Source organism: Enoplosus armatus, chromosome 19 (genome assembly GCF_043641665.1).
Source record: "Enoplosus armatus isolate fEnoArm2 chromosome 19, fEnoArm2.hap1, whole genome shotgun sequence".
Taxonomy (NCBI): Eukaryota; Metazoa; Chordata; class Actinopteri; order Centrarchiformes; family Enoplosidae; genus Enoplosus; species Enoplosus armatus.
Genome location: NC_092198.1, coordinates 18,609,422 through 18,630,210, shown reverse-complemented (window position 1 = coordinate 18,630,210; position 20,789 = coordinate 18,609,422). Strand labels below are relative to the sequence as shown.

Here is a 20,789-nt window from a genome sequence, read left to right as displayed (position 1 = left end):
TGTCAACGCGTTCACAGCTCAAATCATTTCTGACATCGGAACCGAGAAGCTCGCTCCTCGAGCGGCTGCAGGAGATGTTGACTTCGCTGCCAGAGTAGAAAATTCCTCAGCGCAAACCGAGCCTCTCACACATCCTCCATCACTAACAGGTGGCACAAGTTATAATTGCTTAACTATCCATATCTTCCTTTATTCATTTCCAAAAGAAAACAGCTGCCTGTGCTAATCAGATCAGCCGATTTTAGCACACGTAAACATTCAGCTGTAAAACGATGAGTGCACTTTTCTGAGTTTCATAAACACTTCAAAATGACTCTTTGTAGTGTTTCCAGTATTTTTGTGTCATTCATGTGTGCGGGGGAGCCATCCGATTCAGCCAGAGAACCGTAGAGAGCCACTGTGGTTTTTCAGTGGAGGAAGGGGTTCGTTATTGGGTTGGTTATTCATTTTTTAAGGTGATGCTGTGACCCATAGCGATCCTACAGCAACCACCCATCTAATTATTATATATGCTTTGGCGGAGAGCCCAATGCCTCTTTGAGAGTTGGCCAATAATTCTTATATGTGATGCAAAATCCATAATGAGCCATTTATGGTGTCAAGCCAGCTGAATACACCATTAGGCACTGGAAGAGAGGAAATTCTTCACCACTCTATTTCCAGTAGTTTTCCATTGCACACTATAAATAAATATGTATTTCTTTGACCCGAGTGTTCAAATTTTCCAAGTAAACATGAGAATAATCTGCTGCAGCACAGTTGGAATTTGATGTCAGCTTTTGGAATAAAAAGAAAAAAAAAAAAACAGATTTTCAACACACGATACCTTGATGACCTAGTGTTGAAATGTGTCTATTTCTTCTCTGATTTTCTCTGCCTTTCCTTCCGTCCTCTCATCCATCCATTTATCCGGACCAGTCTGGATCTACGTAGACCCCCTGGGGGGCGCTGATGTTTCCACTCTGGCATCACCAGCTGGACAGTACCAACGATAACAAAAACACACTGAGCACTGTTGGGGAAGACACAGCCATGACAAATATGATAAAGCGCCGGAGTCTTTTCTCATGTCAGCGTGTCATTGTGTGTGTGTGTGTGTGTGTGTTTAGCCAACAGCTGTTGCCGATCACAATTGGGTTTGGCTGAAATGTCCAGTGTTGGAGTCCCACAGTCCCTACGTTGGCCAGTAGCTCTCAAAACCTTGGACCAGGCTGATCTGTTGTCCTCTGCGCTTGGTTGTTATGGCTCAACACTTGGCACCAGACTCCACTCTAGTTTTGGTGCATTTTTATATAGATGGATGTACGTATTGCTGATTGATATAACTGTCCCGCCCTTCCTGTACGTGCTTCCAGTAAATGTTAGACAGACAGCGCTTGGCCTTTTAGGTCTTAACTGGAAGCAATTGTGAGACAGTGGTGAAGCACTAACAACATTTGCTAATAAGACAATAAGTTCACATGGTTTGAAAAGTATGTATTTGTACCATCGACTCCTGTCCGTCAAAGGTCAGCACTGTCAAGGCGGCTTGCTACGTGTCAAAACGGCAGAGAGGAAACTGTCTTTTGTTGCAAATCATGGCTTGCATGTAATGTGGTGTGACAGGCCTCTGATGCGTTTTGGAGTGAACACAGGAGAACATGGAAAATTAGCCAGGGCAGCGATAGCCAGCATGGCTGAACACACATGAAAAGAGTGTCACCCACAAAGAGCTCTGGTGCTGGCAACATTGTTTGACTGACAAGTCAATTATGTGAAGAGCAGTTCAAAACACCACGCAAATAAGGGTTTCTCAAGAAAATGGAGACAAGGTGAAGAAAACTCGGATCTTCGTGGGATGTTTGGCCATCTACACTCCAGCAGTTTGCAACAATGTCTGCCTGTGCTTTCACCCATCTGGGGTCTGGTTGTGGGTTTAAGAAACCAGTGGAGGATGAAGAGTTTGTGGACTTTCTGGTGTGAACGGGGGGGGCCTCAGCGTAAGGGAGTTGCTCAGCTGTGGAGGGAGGAGGGATGCTGAAAGCTTGTTAAAACAGCACTGGGAAGCTTCATGGTTTCTTTTTATAGATGAATGGCGGGCGGGCAGACTGAGCGGGGAGCGCATTAGGTGTTGGCCTTTTTTCTTTCATTGTGAAGCATCGCAGATCAGCTTGAGCTGAACAAGCTGCGTTTGGTCATTTCTTGGTGTTTTAGCGCTGCATCAATTGTTTTCCAGGCCACTCGTGGGAAGAACAACCATATAACAAGTTAACAGACTCCCAGCCCAGAAGTATTATCACATTATCAAGTGGTTATGGCTAACACGTTAGCAAACAGTTGTCTTTCTACCCATCCAATGGAGCAACTTCAACTTTTAGCCGCTGACGAGGCTAAAACTGTTAATGAGAGAAGCTTTAAATGCTTCCGATTTCAGACATTTACCCATTGCTGCCATTCAGGGCCGCCAGCATACGAAATGACTTGTGCAGTTTTCAAATCAAATGCATCTGTTGTCTCTTGTGGCTCAGCAGTAGCTCACCAGTGTGCTTGGGTTTTTCCCCACACAGTGTTATTTAGTTGTTAAGGATGTGGTCAAGATGGAGGTGACACTGACAGCGGAGGGTGTGGTGTTAGCTACGCCACTCAGCCGTGGACACGCGCATACAGTAACACATGGTAGGTGGGAGCGGGTGCCACCTCGGGCTGGCAGCTGCACTGTGGTCTTGGATGTGAAAAGAAAAGAGTCAAATTAAAGGTGGGATAAATGCCGACTTGAAGCCGATCCCACTTGTGGTTTCAAACCTCATGGCTGAAAATTTGCAACAAATGGTGCTGAAACAGACCCTCTCCTGCTTCGGGGCGCTATTGCCGGGAGTTTGGAAGCTCACAATCACTTTTTTGAAATGGAATCAAATGAGAAATAGTCGTCTCCAAGCTGCTGATTGGAGGGAGGTGTCGCAAACGTACCATCATTTTGCAGAAACCACAAATGAGGGTGTTTTTACTTACATTGACTTTTCCAACGTGCCAACGTCTACACTGTAAAAAAATACTCCAGGAAATCACCGTGACACTGGTACCTTTTTTTATTTCAGGATCTGTTTTCAATACCCCTGCCTTCTCTCTTTCCTCCCTTTCAACCTCATTCACCTCCACAGCAGAAAAAGAGCATTTAAACACACAACTTTTAGAGGTAAATTAAGCACCAGACGCAGGGTGGGTGTCCTCTAATTTTACATTCTATGCCCGTATCACAAGGCAAGATTACAGGGCTGGCTATTTTCGAGGCCTTTTCTTAAAATATACAAAGGAGTACAAAGGAGAGGAAATGGGTGTGAGGAAGAGGAAAGGTCTTAAAATATAAACCCGTCGATGGTTGAGCTGCTCCTGTGTGTTATTTCATTTGCACACATACATTTCTTCCCCCATGTGTGCTATGTTGTGGTTGTCAGTGTAGCACACATGTAGTGTAGGTTGCGGGGTGTAGGGTTCGACTGATGCAGAGGTTCTACCATTCTTGCTCTTTAATTAAAAATGGGATATTATTAGTGATGATAGAGGCTTTTTCTACTAAATAATAAGAACAAAATCTCATGTTTCACTGTAGTAATTCAATGCTAATACATGTGTTTTAGTCCCAGGTAAGTTCTGGGAAGAGTCACATTTTACCCGTCAAGATTTTATTGTTGCTCAGTGAAGTTTTATGTGATTTTCAGTTTGTTTCTCTGTTTTGTCCTCAGGTGACAGAGGAGACAGAGGGTTTAAGGGGGAGAAGGGGGATCGAGGAGACCGAGGAGAGAAAACAGGTAAGAGCTGATATGTGAATGAACAGTGTAAAGACATGAAGAAAGAAAAGACGGCATTCGTTCATTCATTATCGCCTTTGACTGATCCTGCACCCCTGTCAGCAGATTGGCATATTTGTCTCTGTCTTCCAAAATGCGCGTGGTGGTTTACGAAAACAATGAACGCCGTGGCCAAGGTTTGGTCAGGTTTAGGCAATTGGAACTTCTTGGTTAAAGGAGCAGTTTGAAGGAACAGCTCCTCGCGTCCAAATCACACACTTTGCTGACCTGAGCATCCACGCGAGCCTCCCTTTGCGACGGTATAACGACGTCACGCAACTCCCCGCCGTCGCTCCTCAGTGAGTCTAGTCATAATTGAGACGTTTGAGGACTGGACCAATGCTGTTGTTTTTAGGGAAGAAAGGGGCAAAAGTACCTCAGCTGCCCATGAAGTCTGTCCTGGTGACAGTGACAAGTTATTTAGTTAATTTAGGATCTTCCAGGGTCCTTTAGGGGGTTTCAAGGGGTCCTCAGCAGAGTTTAACAGGCTTAATAACAACAAAACAGAAAAGCAAAGCTGGAAAGATCTTTTTTTTATACCATCAACTGAAATCCCCCCCCCCCCCCCCAAATAATAACATCCCGTAAAGACTCCCAAGTCTCTCTTTTGGACGAGTGACTTCATTGACGTGCTGCTGCCAGCCGTAGCTGAGAGCTTGTAAGATGACCACACATGCATGTAGACAGACCAGTGTAGATGTCAGTTAATCCAATATGGTTAAACAGTGAAGTGAACGCGGTCTGCTAAAAGATTCAACACTGAAATTAAGTGTTTTGTAGACTTCATTGGGGGAAAGCATGTTGGAACAGCTTCTGTTACGTGTCATATTCCCACTAATTAGTGTGGTAACAAACCAGTGACACTGCTTTATGTGTTTTCCATCCATCCTCCTCTTCTTTTTAGATGAGCAACAAGTAAAAAAGGGTTTTATTCTCTTGCTGCTGCGATGGCTTTTAATTCAGAAATGCTCACAGACATAGAAAATGAATTTGGAGTAATAAAGCTACAACAATTTTGAGGCTTTTCCTCTCAACACCCAAAACTGTTTTCAGGCAAACTGGATGAATTTAACGATCACATTCATTTTCCAAGATGAATTTGCATTTGTAACATCACACTCTAAACTCAGAATGACAAATGACAATGTAACGATAATGATCTCTGTGGAGAAGCTGCGTTTGTTGCAGCAGAAGGATAGGATACAAACATATGAATGTGTTAGAAATGAAGTCTTATGTAAGATGTTTCGAGTCTTAGTTATGAACTAGGACATGCAGCTCTAACCTGAGCCTGAGGTTCCTGAGATAAAATGGATGTTTAAACTTTAACAACTTTGATTTTACAAATGTTTTGAAGCAGCATCAAATAAAACAGCGTAGGCATTAATGCAATGCAGTCCGGCTGCACAGTCGCAGCAAAGAGAATCCTCCGGGGCACCACCATATATCAGTGCATGTGATCCAAAACCAACATTTGGCAATACAAGAACAAAAATTTACGAGCTGATGACTTTATGGGGCCTCAAACATACATCACTGCCCCACCTGATATCCTGTACAAAGAGCGGTGGGAAGTTTAAAGGATCTTAAGTAGATCTGCTTTTCTTTTCAGCATAATCTCACGGTTTCCGCCACACGGTGAAGGACCACATGGCGTAGTGTACATCAAACGGATCTGAAAACCATTATGTGTATGCACATGTCCAGTGGTGGTAAGCTTGAAACCTCAAACAAAACCACCGATCTGGATCCAGGTAGAAAGAAAAAAGAAAAACATTAAAGACCCCAAAACCACTGACATTTCATTTTTTTTTTCTTTCTTCCTTTGTTGCATCATGATGGTTGTTCTCAATGTGGTGAGCGACGGAGTGGTGTTCACATCAGTGAGGCAACAGACTCGATCCTCCGGCCGTCTGAATGCTGTTCCTGTCCCGTCACAGAGATCATTTCTTTCCTCACGTCGTTCACGGGGACGCGGATGTCTGGAGGTTTCAGAGGAAGAAAGACAGACTGAGACCACATGCTGCTGGCTGTCAGAAACATCTAATCTCCGCGTCGCGCACTTTTCTGTCACAAAAACCGCATGCGGCTGATTCATCGTGTGACGCATGCCTCGGGTCCTTTTACACTTCAAAGCACACAGCGCATACCTTTACGATCAGCACCAGTGACCCAAAACCACTGTGGGTAAAGTGCGCGTTCGTCCACACATGTTGGGTGTTAACCTGCCATACGGGGCATTATGTCACCGACAGGATCACGATCTTTAGCTCTGCCGAAAGCCGAGTAAAAAAAGAGCAAATGGACACCAGATTGTGGTGTGAGCGAGAGCGAGGAAGAGATCTTTCACCCGCGTGACATAATTGTCCTCTATTTTATCTTGATTTATGTTCATTTGATTAACAATGAAGCCTCTTAAAGTCACCGGAAACACACGTGAAGTGAAAGGAGAGAAACAAACGACAGAAAAGGACAAAAACAGAATAAAATAGAGACAGAACACCGTTTTTTTGGGGGGATCGCCTCTCGAGTGAACTTCCACGTGAATTGACGGAAGCGCTGTCTTCCTCCGTGTGAACGCGGTAGATCATCCTCTCTGACACGCGTAGTGTTCCTGGTGTTTCGTGATGAAATCCTCCGTGTTTATGTAAATATAGTAGCAGTTTAGAATCTGCTTTAATCTTCAAACCAGTAACAGTAGAACGTTTGCTAAACCCTGCTCCCTTAATTACTGTTGCTACTCGTTTTTTTTTTTTTTTTTTAACGTAACCTGTAACCCCACAAAGTGATGTAGTGACTGTAGCTAGTTAGCTGGACGTGCTAAAGGTTGTGGCTCATATTAGAGCAGATTAACACACTTGAATCCATTCACATTATTGTGTATTCCTATGAATCTTTCCGTGGCTCCCTGACTTCATCGGAGGCCGATGAGAATGTCATGACCTGCACTGTGTCATATCACATCGGACATGTGTCCAACATTAGCTGAGGCTAAAGTCCAACGTCTCGCCTATTATAATTCCTGAAAGACACTTTTCCCATGTGTGTGTGCAACAAAGCACTCGGTTTGTTTTTCATTTTTGGGCCATTGCAAAATTGTGTGTAATTTTCATTTGACGGTTGACATATTACAAGAGAGATTGGAAGGGATGCATGAGTACACACACACACACACACACACACACACACATACACACACACACACACACATACCTTCAGAGTCCAGCCGACAGTTTGATCTCCGGGGTCCCACTTTAAGTGTTGTGGGTTTAACGTTTGACAGGCTGTTTTTTACAGTGAACCTGTGCAGCTACAAGGATCCAAATATAAATGATTTCACTGATTGCTTCGGACTCTAGTGAGAAATGTGTGTTCACTCTGGAACTCGGGGTGGGGGGGGGTGGGGGGGGGCGCTCAGGAAAGCACCGTGTCATTATATTCATGTGGAGGTCCACCTGAAGCCAAGCTGGAATCTGTACTCGGTGTCACCCTCCAACATCAATAACTGAGGAACAGAATCAGAGATCAGTCAGTATGTGTATTTTCTACTCTTCAGTTTTCACTTAATTATGTTTAAATACCCCCCACTCAGCCCGGTTTTATTATTCATGTTCACTTTTTATTCGCTGAACCCAATTATATGTTGCTGGAACAGAACAACGCAGCTCCCCCACAGTGTCGTTTAATCTAATTTAATTCATTTCTAATTTCATGCGCGCACAGTTAAGCAAACACACATGCAGAGACGCTCACTTAAGAGCAGTGAGGTGAGTCAGTCTTAACACCGTTATTTTACTTCTCAGTTTGACCCTTTCATGGTCTTTTACATGATGTCAATTAGTGAGCTTTAAAGGTGCTGGTAGGCGGGATTTTGTAACCGTTGGACGGAGCCAGGCTAGCTGTTTCCCCCTGCTTCCAGTCTCTATGCTAAGCTAAGCTAACCGGCTGCTGGGTGTGGCCTTATATCTACCGAACAAATATGAGAGTGGTATCATATTTCATCTAACACTCTGCAGAAAAGCGTTTTTGATGTAAAAAAAAAAACAAACAAAAAAACAAAGGTCACATGAGAGGCACACACTGGAACTGGTTTCCAAAGATGCTTGTATGCGCGCCAGATTTTGAGTGTGCTTGTGCACTGGCCAAGAAAATCGAATTAGAAGCAAACAAATTATGCTAAACAGACAGAAATGAGAACGCAAGAGCCAAGAGAAGGAAAACATTAAAGAGACCAGAAAGACAATAACGTCGGAGTTTTAAGGAGACCGTTTTTATGAACAGATGGAGCTAGTTAACTGTTATCCTGAAGCCATTCAGTCCTGTCCAGTCCAGATCCATCCTGCCTGCCAGATAAACATTAGTAATACAGGATCACTCCGTGTTCTGGCCTTCTTCAGGTATTGACAGTGCTGGTGCTGTAGCTCCCCTGGCCTCTGAGGCTCGAACCACTTGGACGACCACCAACACTTTGGAGGAGCTCACTCGTCTACTTTTCCCTGGACAAAAACAGTATAAAAACATATCTCACGCAGCTCGCATTCATTTCCCCACTTTCACACACGCAAAAAAAAAAGCAGGTACAAGGCTTGTTATGAAATGTCAAATTTGTATCCCAAATTAGGGAGTGTTTCTGCTTTATGGTGAGCCACTTTGTTGGCTGTGTCCGAGGTGAACATGAGAGCTGTCAGACTGTGGAGGTTCCATGACTTCTTGGGCAATTGCTTAAAGAAGTATTCATTTTGCCTTCCCACTTGTCTCTCTGTGTGCATATTTGTTGTAGCGCACGAGCTTTTTGACTCAAGAAAAGCCATCAAGTACATAAAGTTAAGGTCTTGTTAAGTATTGCGTTGGATTCAGCTTTTTGAGGTTTAGTTTCCACCACAGGAATAACAGCGAAATTCATTTTCTTACATTTTGATCCAAAAAATGAAATTGGCGGGTTTTTGACCTGTTGATGTTTTATGATATTTAAACACCATTTGGAAACGAGGTTGAACGACGCCAGAAAAATGTTTTCGCCAAGCAATGTGCTGCCCTTAGTTACCGTTGCTCTGCCTGTCGAGCTTTCTGTTCTTGTAGTTAACGGCACCGCTATAAATGTCATAATGTTTTTAAAACAATGGGTCCTTGAATTTAGACAGATCGCCAACTGATGTTTTAATGTTTCCAACGGACTCAGTTTAAAACCAGATTCCTGTGTGTGAGGAGCCTTTAGTGTGCGCTTGATGGCTACATGTGGAATAAAAGTTAGCCAAACATGCTAACATTTGCAGCAGTGTCTAACCCCAAAAAAGAGACACCACCCTTTCAAACTCTTTAAAGTGTCCCTCTTACTACAGCCTCATGCACACAGCTTCAGCATCTGCAGTACCTAGGTACGATTGCTTGGCTATGATTGGACAATTGCTGTTCAGGGGATGGGTCTAGTGATCAGTAAAGGTTCGCTGTTGTCATTTTGAAAGCCAATGTTTGAAGGAAACAAATGTTTTGCTTGGAGATAATGCATTTACGGTGTCATGCAAAGGGTTTCAGGGGATTTCATGAGCCTAGGAAGTTAGAAAATGTTCACTCTAACCATAGAGGAGTTTGTCATTCTTAAATTAGAAAGATTAGAATACGTTTTACATCTTAATAATTCTAAATCGAAAGCGTGAAAGGCGTCCAGCTGCAGTGTCATCCAACATCTCGGCTGCGCTATATCTTTTTACAGTAAAACAGATTGATGCACTTTAACCTTCTCGTCATGCATCTGCCTGATTTCTACCAAAGTTCACGGCAAAATAAATCAAGCGGACTTCCACCAGTTTGACATAATTCAGCACAATTCAAATAAGTCGCAGTCCAGCTCTGCATGGCAGAGGTATGAATGTCTGCGAAGTTTGCCTGTATGGTTCTCATTATCTCGGAAGACTAAAGTCTACATGTGCTGCCTCCATCCAGAACCTTTCCTCTCCTTCCTCCTCCTCCTCCTCCTCCTCCTCCTCCTCTTCTTCTCCCCAGAGTCTCTCATTTGCACAGTGGGGAGCCTCAGGCACTTTACAGGGAGGGGAGGGATGAAGGGCTCAGAGAGAAAAAGACGAATAGAGTGAGTGAGAGAGAGAGAGAGATGTGAAAAAGTGGTGAGTCATGTCTCAGGGGTATTCAGACGTGAAGACAAGGGCAATACATGGGACAGACGACGGATGAGCCAGTCTGCGATGTGATGGATGTGATACACTTTGTTTGATTGTCTACATTATGCAATGATAGATACTTTTGTATCTTTCCAGAATGTAAATGTTTAAAAGGTTAAAGGTTCTTTTAGTGTATAGACCGCTCACCACATCAGACAAACATTATCACATGTAAAGAGTGTGTAAATGGATATGAACAGTGGTGGAAAGTAACAAAGTCCATTTGCTCAAGTACTCTACTGAAGTACAATTTTGAGGTAGCTGTAATTTACAAGTATATTTCCAAGAGTATTTCTATTTTCTGCTACTTTATACTTCTACTACACTACAGTTCAGATGGAAATTGTACTTTCTACTCCACTACAGCAGTTTGATAAGTTGGTTACTTTGCAGATTCACATCGATAATGCAAAATCATAAAACCCTTATTTGCATTTAAACATGTATAATGATATATTGTGATATTAGCACTAATGCTATTGACACTGTACTATGTTTGTCTGTATTTGGTTTCACCAAGAACACAGAAATATGTGACAAGATAAAAGCAGCTAATGAAAGTTAGTTTTTTAATGAATCGGCGGTGACGAGAAGACTTGGAGGAGATTTTATTTAAAAGTAAAGTATCCCGTTAAAGAAAAGCAGCTCACCGTTATGAGAAGTATTAAAACGCTGCGATACGTCTTCATCTTCATGCCTGCAGGGTCCTCCAGTTTCTACCCAACTTCATAGCGATCGAATAAAGGGGGGCCGTTTTGTGTGTGACGAGTGATCAAATAGTTTCAACATCTGTGTCAGGTAATTGCGTATTCAATTACTCGTCCCTCGTGCTTTTCTAGCACTCGCTGCCTTTCCTCTCTTGTCTTTTTCTCAGTCTGAAAAAAAAAAAAGAGCGACAAGGTGGTTGAAAGTACATCTATTTATCTGGTTTTAATTTCCTGGTTTTCTGCAAGAACATGATACAAATATGTGCAGCAGATATGATAGTATAATGTTATGGTAGATATTAAATTATGATGGGCTAGTGAGTGCAAAGTGCTTGGCTGTATGATGAGAGTTAAATGGTTCACAGTTAAAATTTATGATGGTCTGATGAGACTAATATCCTGTGTAGATAATGTGTCTGGCTTTGCTCTCCAGCACTTTTTTTCAGGGGTCTCAGTCAGCGTGTGTGTGTGTGTGTGTGTGTGTGTGTGTGTGTGTGTGTGTGTGTGTGTGTGTGTGTGTGTGTGTGTTTACCCCTCTGTCTCATTTTCTCTCTGCAGTCTGAAAGGTGATAAATCAAGTCAATTATACGAGTACAGCTGCTGCATAGTTTCAAGAATACGAGATGTACCGTGGATCCACGAAGCTCCTGCTAATACAAACACACACACACACACACACACACGCCACTCAGATTATAATGTAGGTAAATCCTTGTGTGCAAGTTCTCGGCCATAGTACTCCTGAGCAAGGCACTGCATCCCTGAATCCAAAGAGAGTTGACACGTTGTATTTTTAATAGTTATTATATTTTAGATTATAAGCAAAATGCTAAATGCTTATTGATTTTAGAAATTAGCAAATGTCCAACAGTGACTTGACTGATGTGTATTTTCTTTTTTTTTTTACACATTATTACTCTTTTTGTGTTTTTGATGCCGCAAGCGCAATAACTGTATTTCATGCTGCTAACACTGCTACATGCAGACTCAAGACACTTTTCACCACCCAATTCCTTCCAGCGTCATTTTTGTATTTAATTATTAATTGCAACTCCCTGGACTCTTCACTTTATTTCTGATTATTTGTGTCTCAACACACGTTTGATATTGTGTGTGGTGAAATGTGTGTAGTAATCCAGGTTTTTAAAGGAGTAGTTGGACATATCGAGAAATACGCTCGCTCAATTTCTTGCTGGGAGTGAGGATTGATACGACTCTCATGTATGCAGCTGTGCCAGCAGCTGGATAGCCTAGCTTAGCACAAGGAGGGGTAGAGGTTAAAAAAAAATCTTGTGCAAAACAGCACATCTGAAGCTCACAGGGGAAAAAAAGTTATATCTCGTTTGTTGAACCCGTACAGAAAGTGTAAAGTTTCGGTTTTACGAGGGGTTGTGTACCGGACTATTTCTTTACCAGGAGCAGTGACTTCCTGGAGTCTTGTCCAATGAGGTGACTGGATAAATGCTTACAGATGCATGCGGCGAAGTTCCAAAGAAGGAAGTTATCAATTTCAAAATCCTTCAACCGGTCAGGTTCACAGGAGGGGAAAGATTACTTTTGGACAGAGCTTCAATCCCAAATTGTTGTAACCCCCCCACCTTTTTACGGGGGGGGGGGGGGGGGGTCACATAAGAGGAAGAAAGAAAAAGTTTCCTCGCTCTGCATAATTTCATTTATTTTTCTTGTTGAATCAAAGACTATTTCTGTGGGTTATGGAAAGAATTCTGTTGCAGCGCGTTGAAAACAACCTATTCATCTCCGTTTGTTTTCATGTTGGTTTGATTTACAGGCCTTCATTAAACTCATAAACACTTGCAATGAAAATAATCTGCTCAGTGTGAGTTCAAAGCGATGCCAACAAGCGCAGGATAAAAGAGATGTCATGTGTTCTATCAATGTAGTCGTGTTGGAATTAATGATAAAGACTTGCGAGTCTTATGCTGTTTGGTACAAACATTTTATTGCATGAAAACTCCAATAAATGTATAAAAACACATTCAATAGTAGAAACAAATGTGTATAAATGCCTCTGTCAATTCATATGTGTATTTGCACACACAGATCATTATGTTAATGTACGGTTGTGTGTGTGTGTGTGTGTGTGTGTGTGTGTGTGTGTGTGTGTGTGTGTGTGTGTTGCAGTGGAGGAGACCCTGGTGCGGCTGGTGAACGGATCAGGTCCTCACGAAGGTCGCGTGGAGGTTTTCCATGAACGCCGCTGGGGGACGGTGTGCGACGACGTCTGGGATAAAAAGGACGGAGACGTGGTGTGCCGGATGCTGGGATACCAAGGAGCCACCGAGGTCCACAAGACCGGCCGCTTCGGGCAGGGTATGGGACGGCCAACACACACACACACGTATGCAAACTGCGGGCTGTTATTTCACAGTGTGAAAATCCATCACGAGGGAACATTCAGTCGTTTCTTTTCACGCACATCGTCGTCGCGTGATGAAGAAGTTCAGAGGAGCGTTTGTGGCTCAGGATGTCGTTGGAAAATCCAACCCTCAAGACGAAACAGCATGCAAACATTGATATAATGATAATAAACGTTATTTCTACGGCACCCTTCGTGCACAGAATGCAGCTCAAAGTGAGAGTAATGACTGAAAACAAAAGAAAAGAGCAGATTATGGCCTCTATTTTATCATACATGAACAAAACAAACAAAGAGGCCCGCACGGAACCCAAACGTTGAGTCAAGCAAACAGGAGCTCATCAATACCAAAAACAAGAAATACGAGGTGCTGCCTGATGGCGTTCCTTCTCTCGTATCTAAGCAACAGTATCGCGGACGCAGGCATCCAATGTAGTGTGTACGGAACTGTAGCTATCAGGGCTATCACTATGCAGTGATAATGTAAGCTGGACAGTTACAAAGACAGGCACGATAACTGTGGTGAACTACCTCAGGGAAGTTTCAGTTGATGTCCGTACCATATGGACACGGGCAGGAGGCGAGAACGTGGTCAAATTTGGCCAATGGCTCAGCTGCATTAAAAGTAGTTCGCCTGTGTTTCAACTAAAGTAACGCAAGGATGAGCAGATCGTGTTTTGATGGTGAATTTGAAGGTGCTCGCCCTTTAAGTTCAGTATGTGAAATACAGAACATCTCAATCGCAGCAGGAAATCAGTTAAACTCACGCCGCCCCCACGGCACGTATCCACGTTGAAATTCACCGATGGAAGTAGCTCCGATTTTTACTAACTCTTTTTTTCTTTTTTTTTTGATTGGTATTACTTGAACAGTGCCCTAAAATGCTGCAGGGATTAATATTAAGCTTTTATGGGGAAAGTCATGTGAGCCAGATGGCGTCAAGAAATGGTCTCCGAGGTCATATCCATCTCCCTCTCTCTCTCTCTCTCTCTCTCTCTCTCTCTCTCCATTTTATTTCATTCACCGAGGCGGCCTTACGTCATTTAGAGTCTCTGTCCAGGCGGAGTTGTTACCAACAAGTCTGGAAAATTGGAGGAAAACATGCCTTTGTTCCAGGGGACGACCTCCAGACAACAGCAGTGACTAACATCACAGCTGGACTCAATTTAAAAACGGTCTGGAATTCAAATATGTCTTTTCAGATGAGTCATCTACCTTTGTGATTTCTTTAGTTGAACTTGAACATCTTTTAAGGCCTTTAAGACCCAGATTTACCCATGAAATATGTATTTGCGCATGGCATGGCATCATCTGACAGACACGTTTGTCCGAAGCAACTTTTGAGGCCTTGCAAATCAGGCGTGCAGCCAAGTCAATGATAAATTAAGAAAAACCCAAATGAAATTATAAAAACCAGCGTCTCAAATTATTGTAATGCATTAAAGGTCCTTCGCCAGGCCATCAGCACGCACTCGCATTCGTCTGCAATGGATGAAAACTAGAAGCTGAAGCAGCTAAAGTGCAAAAGAAGCTCAAATTGTGACGTTTGTGGTGAGATTGTTTTATGTCAGCTACTATTTTCTCAAGACTTAACTTCCTAACTTTGAAGCCAACATGGAAGAGAAGTCTTTAAATTCTCTGAAAAATGGAATTGCCATGACAACATGGGGAAACCACACCTTCTCATGGTGAAGGTGCATTGTTGTTTCGGCCATGAAGAAAAATAAAATGTTACGGTGATGTCCCGCAGTCATTTGTAGCTGCTCTTGCGTCATTGAGCTCAAACGTTTCAGAGGAATTCCAGCAAATCCAAATCGTAGTTTTCTCTGTAAAGGTGACAATGATTTCTGTCTCCCATGACTAGAAACAGGAGGACAGAGTTTGTCTGACCTTGTAGTCAGTGAGGAGACACAGACACCAACCCTCAGGGAGAATCAGTGGCCTTTTAACAAAATGCAGGACGGACTGATTTTCTGCAGACAGAGTTGGGGGGGCATTTTTAAATGCTCGCTCATTTTCCAAACGGGCCTTTAATCCTTCAAACCTCTCTGATATTGAGCCGGCTGTTCCCCTGAAACCCCGCGCAGTGTTTTTGGTGGTCCGGCACTTATTTGTGAGAAGTGTCATAAATGTTTTGTCTGTTGCGAGCGGGCCGACTCCCCAGACGGTGCCGTAAAAGTGTCCCGAGGTCCAGAGTAAACAGTTTAAAAGGTCCGTGTCCATTAAAGCAAACCCTGAGAAGGCGCAGCAGCGGCAGCAGCAGCAGCAGCAGCGGCAGCAGCAGAACAGCTGGGGCTCGTGTATTCCCCAGTGCATACCTCATTTCCATCCTGTGCACGCCTGCGTGGAGACACGTGCGCCTGGTGTTTCATGCTGCTTTGAAGAAGTCGGCAGCCAGCGGAGCAAAGCAGGAATGTTGGAAGCACATGGTTTGACTGAGATAGCGGTTCGCTGTTTTCGTATCAGCTTCTAAAGCAACATTTTTGATCACGTTTTGCAGAGATATGTGTTGTTTGTGGGCTTTTATTACCAATTAAAGTTTTATTTTAGCTTCTTTTTTTTTCTTTTTTTTTATCCGAGGGTCTGAGGAGGAAGAGCGTGTTGTGTGTCGTACGGATTGTAAAGCCCTTTGAAGCACACGGGATTCTGGGCTTTGTTAGTAACATTGACCTGAGTCGACCTACATTTTATTAGTGGGGGTTCCAGTGGAGACTTCATGTGTCCAGTGATGATTTAAAGCCTTCAAGACGTCATCCTGTTTCTAACTTTTCTAAGCTGCTCTCATTGAGCTCTAATGTGGTGAGAAACACAAAAAACGGGCCAAGTTGAAACTGGCAGGACTGGAAACCCACCAGTTCCCAAACCCTAGTCAGCATTTTTCAGGGATTACATTTCATACAGTAAATCTTCCAAACACAAAAACACACATATAAGAAAGTCTCAGTGCCTTTTCTGTCGGCCCAGTGTTGCACCAGAGCTGCACTGCTTTTGACACGGAGTGCTGGATTGTAGTCAGAGACTGGACTTTTAAAAGCCTTAGTGGAGCAACGCCACCGCTGACCCTTTCATGCACCTGTGATACAGTTTACAGTTAGCACGAGAAAGCAGTCCCGGGTTTCCTTTGCCCTCAGTATTGACTAATGAACTTGGTCTGTCTCTTGTTGTTTCCTGGTTAGTTAATAAAGTCAGACGTAAATTAAGGACAGCAGCGTTCACCGACAAGGATTAAACCAAAAAAAAAAATGGGCTCGACGTTCCGTTCCCGTCATCTCCACAGATCCCAAACAGTAATCATTTGTCACATGGCGCCGATGGGGGCGATAATTCACCCTTTCAGTCGTCTTGATCTTGACAGCGCCTTGAACTTTTTGCCAGTTGCAAGAGGAAATTATTTAAGTTCAGCCTCATGAGCCTGCTGGCCTGGAGCTGAAGAAGTGCTTTTCATTATACTTCTCTTTTTTTTCTCAGTTTTGTTTTCGTGCTTTGTGACTTGACCAACGTGATGTTTGTTACATTGGCTTCCCTTCTTTATCTGATGTTTCTGAGCCCTGCGATTTGTTTGAAATCCTCACCGACAGCGACTGACAGTTGGGATTCAGAGCAGAGCAGCAGAGATTACACTCCAGATGTTGCCTCGAGGGCCCTACTGATGAGTCAGCCTCATCCTCTCACCTACAGCACATGAGCCCTTTAGTTATATATCCTTAAACTGGACTATCAGCGCGTGAGCGCAACCAAAAGTTACTTGATCTCCGTCTTATTCCCTCACAGCTGAGGACCATCTCCTCCGACCTATCTAAAACCTCCAGTGATTCTTGTTTTACAAACAGGAACCGAGGTTTATAGTGAAAACAATACTGCCAAAAGCTCTGCTCAACAGCTGGAACTGTGTGTTTTATTACTGGATACAATATTATCTGATCAACAACTCTGGGAGGAAGCGCTGGGAGTAGAAGAAGACTCATATACACACTCACACACACACACACACTTCTAATCATGACGGTTTCTTTGGACCTTTGAATCTTCTTACAACCGCTAAACTTTTGGGGGAAAAGAAGCATAGCAACGACTGAAGAATCTGCAACGAGTTCATACAAGAAGATCACAAGCTGCTTGTAGATGCAGATGTGTCCTCCACGTAATCTTCTTCTCACATGACGACAACACAGCCAAACAGCTTTGTTACATTGGTAACGATGTGGGGGGGGGGGGGCATTCTGCTTCTGCATCCCAAAAACAAGCAATCATTCACTGTGTTGAGTTCATTGATGCGATTCCTGTTGTACTACTATGTGTGGCACTCGCAGACTTCAGCTGGTGACTCAACTCACGAGCAGCTTCAGCCAACATGTTCGTTGTCCTTGGCCGCAGTTGCATTATTTTGACTGTGGACATGAACGGGAGGGAAAGCGATGCTTGAATGAGCCGTCAGAGGGAAAACGCTGAACTCGGAACTGGCGCTGAAGTGTCCAGATGTGATCTCTTTCTTCAAAATAAACTCTCATGTTTTGGCTCAACCATTGATCTTTATGATGATGAAGAAAAGTGTTTTTTTTTTTCATTTTTTTTTCATTCATGTTTCCACATTTTTACCCATGCACTGCTCTGGAGATGTGGACTCTCTGAGTGTCTCTCTTTGTCGACTTCCGCTTCGATTCGCTTCTTAAAATCACTTTTATAGTTTCAGGTTGATTTTCTTACCAAAGTCTCTCTGGACATTGTTGTCAGGATCTGAGTGGAAAAAAATGCTGACACACACTCATCTGAGTTGCCCTCAGCAGCAGCGAGTGGCGTGCTTTACCGGCTGTGTTTTGCCCCGGGTGTTGACTCTCAGGCTACTTACAGGCTGCCCGGTCTTATTCAATCTGAATCACAAATCGGTTTATTGCCAAGCAGGTTTTCACTTCCAAAGAATTTTCCCCCGGGATTTTGGTGCATAACGGTCACAATAAACATAGTAAGAGAAAAGAAAAAACAAGTACTGCAAAAGTCAAGAACCATAAGCATAAAATGTACAATAAAAATTTGTAAAATATCTGTTTAAAATTAAAAGGTAATATTGTCCTGAACAGATGCGAGAATTGAACATCAGTCAAAGATCAGATAATTAATCTTGTGTAGTTCTTTATAGTGAAGTTTGTAGTAAACATTAGCAGAAAGTATCAGCTGTCTATAACTATGAAATTATTTTGAGCAGTGTTTTACTTAGCATGTTTGTTATACCACCATTCATATGGAAAGCACAATAACACATTTTATCATAATCTTCGTCTTCTTCTTCTTCTTCTTCTTCTTCTTCTTCTTCTTCGTCATGCCATTGTCTGAAGCCAAAAGTGCACCTTTGGAATCTAAATTGCGTTGTATATATTTATCGGGTTTTCACGTAGCAAAAGGCAAGAGTATGAGGAAAAATAAAGGGAAACAGATGGGAGGAAAACAAAACAAAAACAAGAGAACAGGCTCAGCGTAACGGAGCGAAACCTGCAAACCAGTTCAGGATGTCAAGTCGAGCTGCTACATTCACACGTGACACACCTCCAACGCACACTTTCAATTCAGTGGTTAATATAAGTTGTCGGAAAGATTATATATATATATATACAGTATATATATAAGATAAAGTACAGCACTAAAATACAATGTTTTGCTCCTCTCTGTGCAGGTATCGGTCTGATCTGGATGGACGACGTGGCCTGCACAGGGACTGAAGACACCATCCACCAGTGTAAGTTTCCTGGCTGGGGCAAAACCAACTGCGGCCACGTGGAGGACGCCGGCGTGACCTGCGCCGTCTAAACCCACCCCCCCCCCCCCCCCCCTCCGTGGTCCTGACGCTGCTGCGGGGGCCCGAGCATCTCCTTTTAAAACAGTGCCTTCAACTTTCAAGAAGGCACAAGGTGCACAATGTCCCACCATCGCCAGGGGTGTCACATTATGTTTTTACCTGCAGAAAAGTGCCACCTCACCTGACAGACCTCCATGTTGTGCATAAATCTGCAGCTTTTTTTTTTTTTAGAGGTTCACGATTAAACCATTTTTAGCCACAAGACTGAATCACGGGAGCAAAGAAAATGCCAACATTTTCAAACTTTGAGCGACCAAATGAGCCGGTACACGGGGACGAGCACACGACAGGAGTCTTCATCAGTGACTGCTTCATCGGACTGAATGACACGAGTCTTCAGTGAAGGTCGAAGGTCATCTCTCATTGGAGTCCGTCTGCCCTCAGAAGCTCGCCTGGGGTCAGGTTTGTTGATTCTGACCTCCAGCGAGGGGAGGAAGAGATAATCTAACATCTTCGTCGTCCCAGAGCCTTCGTTTTGTCAGCTGCCGTCGCTGAGGAGCTGAAACGGCACATAAAGAAACAAGACTTTGTCACTGACAGGCTGATTTTTTCATTTACCGGCAGCTGCTCTTCACGGTATTATGTAGGAATGGCTTTCGAGTGATGCTAAACATACACAGCGTTGCCTTGTTACATATAGCATTTACCCAGTAAGCAATCAGGTGACGGTCTGCAGGTTAAAAGCAGTTACAGGTGAGTTAAAAATGGACTAAATTTGAGCTAGAATTTCACCTTTTCTCCATCTTTCACTTTTATTTTTACTTTTAAAGGTGCCCTGTGGAGAGTCATGTAAACAGGAGTCCTGTTTACACCCAGTAAAATGCATTGTGTGTATCCTTATGGTCTAACAAACATTTTGAGTGCATTACCTCCCTGGCGTTGTTCACTGTACATCCATGTTTGCTCCAGCTGGCGGACTTCTTCTTCTTTCTTTGTTGGCGCTACGTTTCTTTGAGCATCACCATCGACTGCATGCACGATGCAAACAAAATGGGCTCCACTTGTAAATGCGTTGCTTGTGGTCAAAAACTCACGCAGGGCACCTTTGAATTAAAATAAAATGTTTACAGTGGTTGTTTTCGGTGTTCCGGCGCTCTCATCAAGCTGTTTTCAGTCCAAACCAAAAGCTCTGATAAACCCACTTCATGTTACGTGTCCGGCACCAAACATCAGACACACAAAGTTAGTGACAAGCTGGTGAATTAAGTGGAACATCTAGCGACCAAAACTGATCTAAAAGGAGAGAAATGTGTTTATTGGACATGAATATGACTCCCAACTGAGTACCAATGATGTTCTGTGTCAGCTAGGTGTTTAAATTGGTGTTTGCCGGCACATTGGCTCCAACAACTTGATGAGGAGATCATCTATTTTAGGGCTGCATGTTTTTTCGGCTTGTTGTGAAGTTCCACAAAAATCCATTCTTGCAACTTTTTGTCGCCGACTTCTTTTAACCTGCAAATCACCAAATCAGCGTTCACTGTGTGCTTTATATTGCTTTAAAAACAATGGAAAAGGGAAGAAGAAAAAAAAACAAACATGCAACTGACAAAGTAAAAGGTCGTGACAGATGAAGCGATTATGAAGAAGAGAGAGCAGATGAGTATAAACAGATGGACGCCTGCCCTGTGCGATTTACGGCGTTGGGTCTGTCGGTGTTTGCTGCCAAAAGTTGGCTTGTTTCAGCATTAATGCATATGTGTATGCACGCACACACACACACACACACACACACACACTAAACCAACCATAACAGACAAGCTTTTTATGTTTTATGCTCCTCTTAGCAGAGCTTAATCTTTATGGCTGCCTTCAAATCCAGAGAGGCTGGCACCTTCCGAGTGCCCCAACTCAAACAGG

General features: G+C 43.3%; 1 protein-coding gene across 1 annotated transcript in view; it reads left to right on the top strand.

The window, feature by feature from the left end:
• Positions 1-18,880, top strand: part of scara5 (scavenger receptor class A, member 5 (putative)) — a 57,419-nt gene extending 38,539 nt beyond the window's left edge. Inside the window, exons 9-11 of the mRNA XM_070926035.1 lie at positions 3,720-3,785; positions 12,847-13,035; positions 18,747-18,880. Coding sequence (XP_070782136.1) covers positions 3,720-3,785; positions 12,847-13,035; positions 18,747-18,880 — 389 coding nt within the window. The remainder of the gene's footprint in view (positions 1-3,719; positions 3,786-12,846; positions 13,036-18,746) is intronic.
• The last annotated feature ends 1,909 nt before the right edge of the window (positions 18,881-20,789 follow it).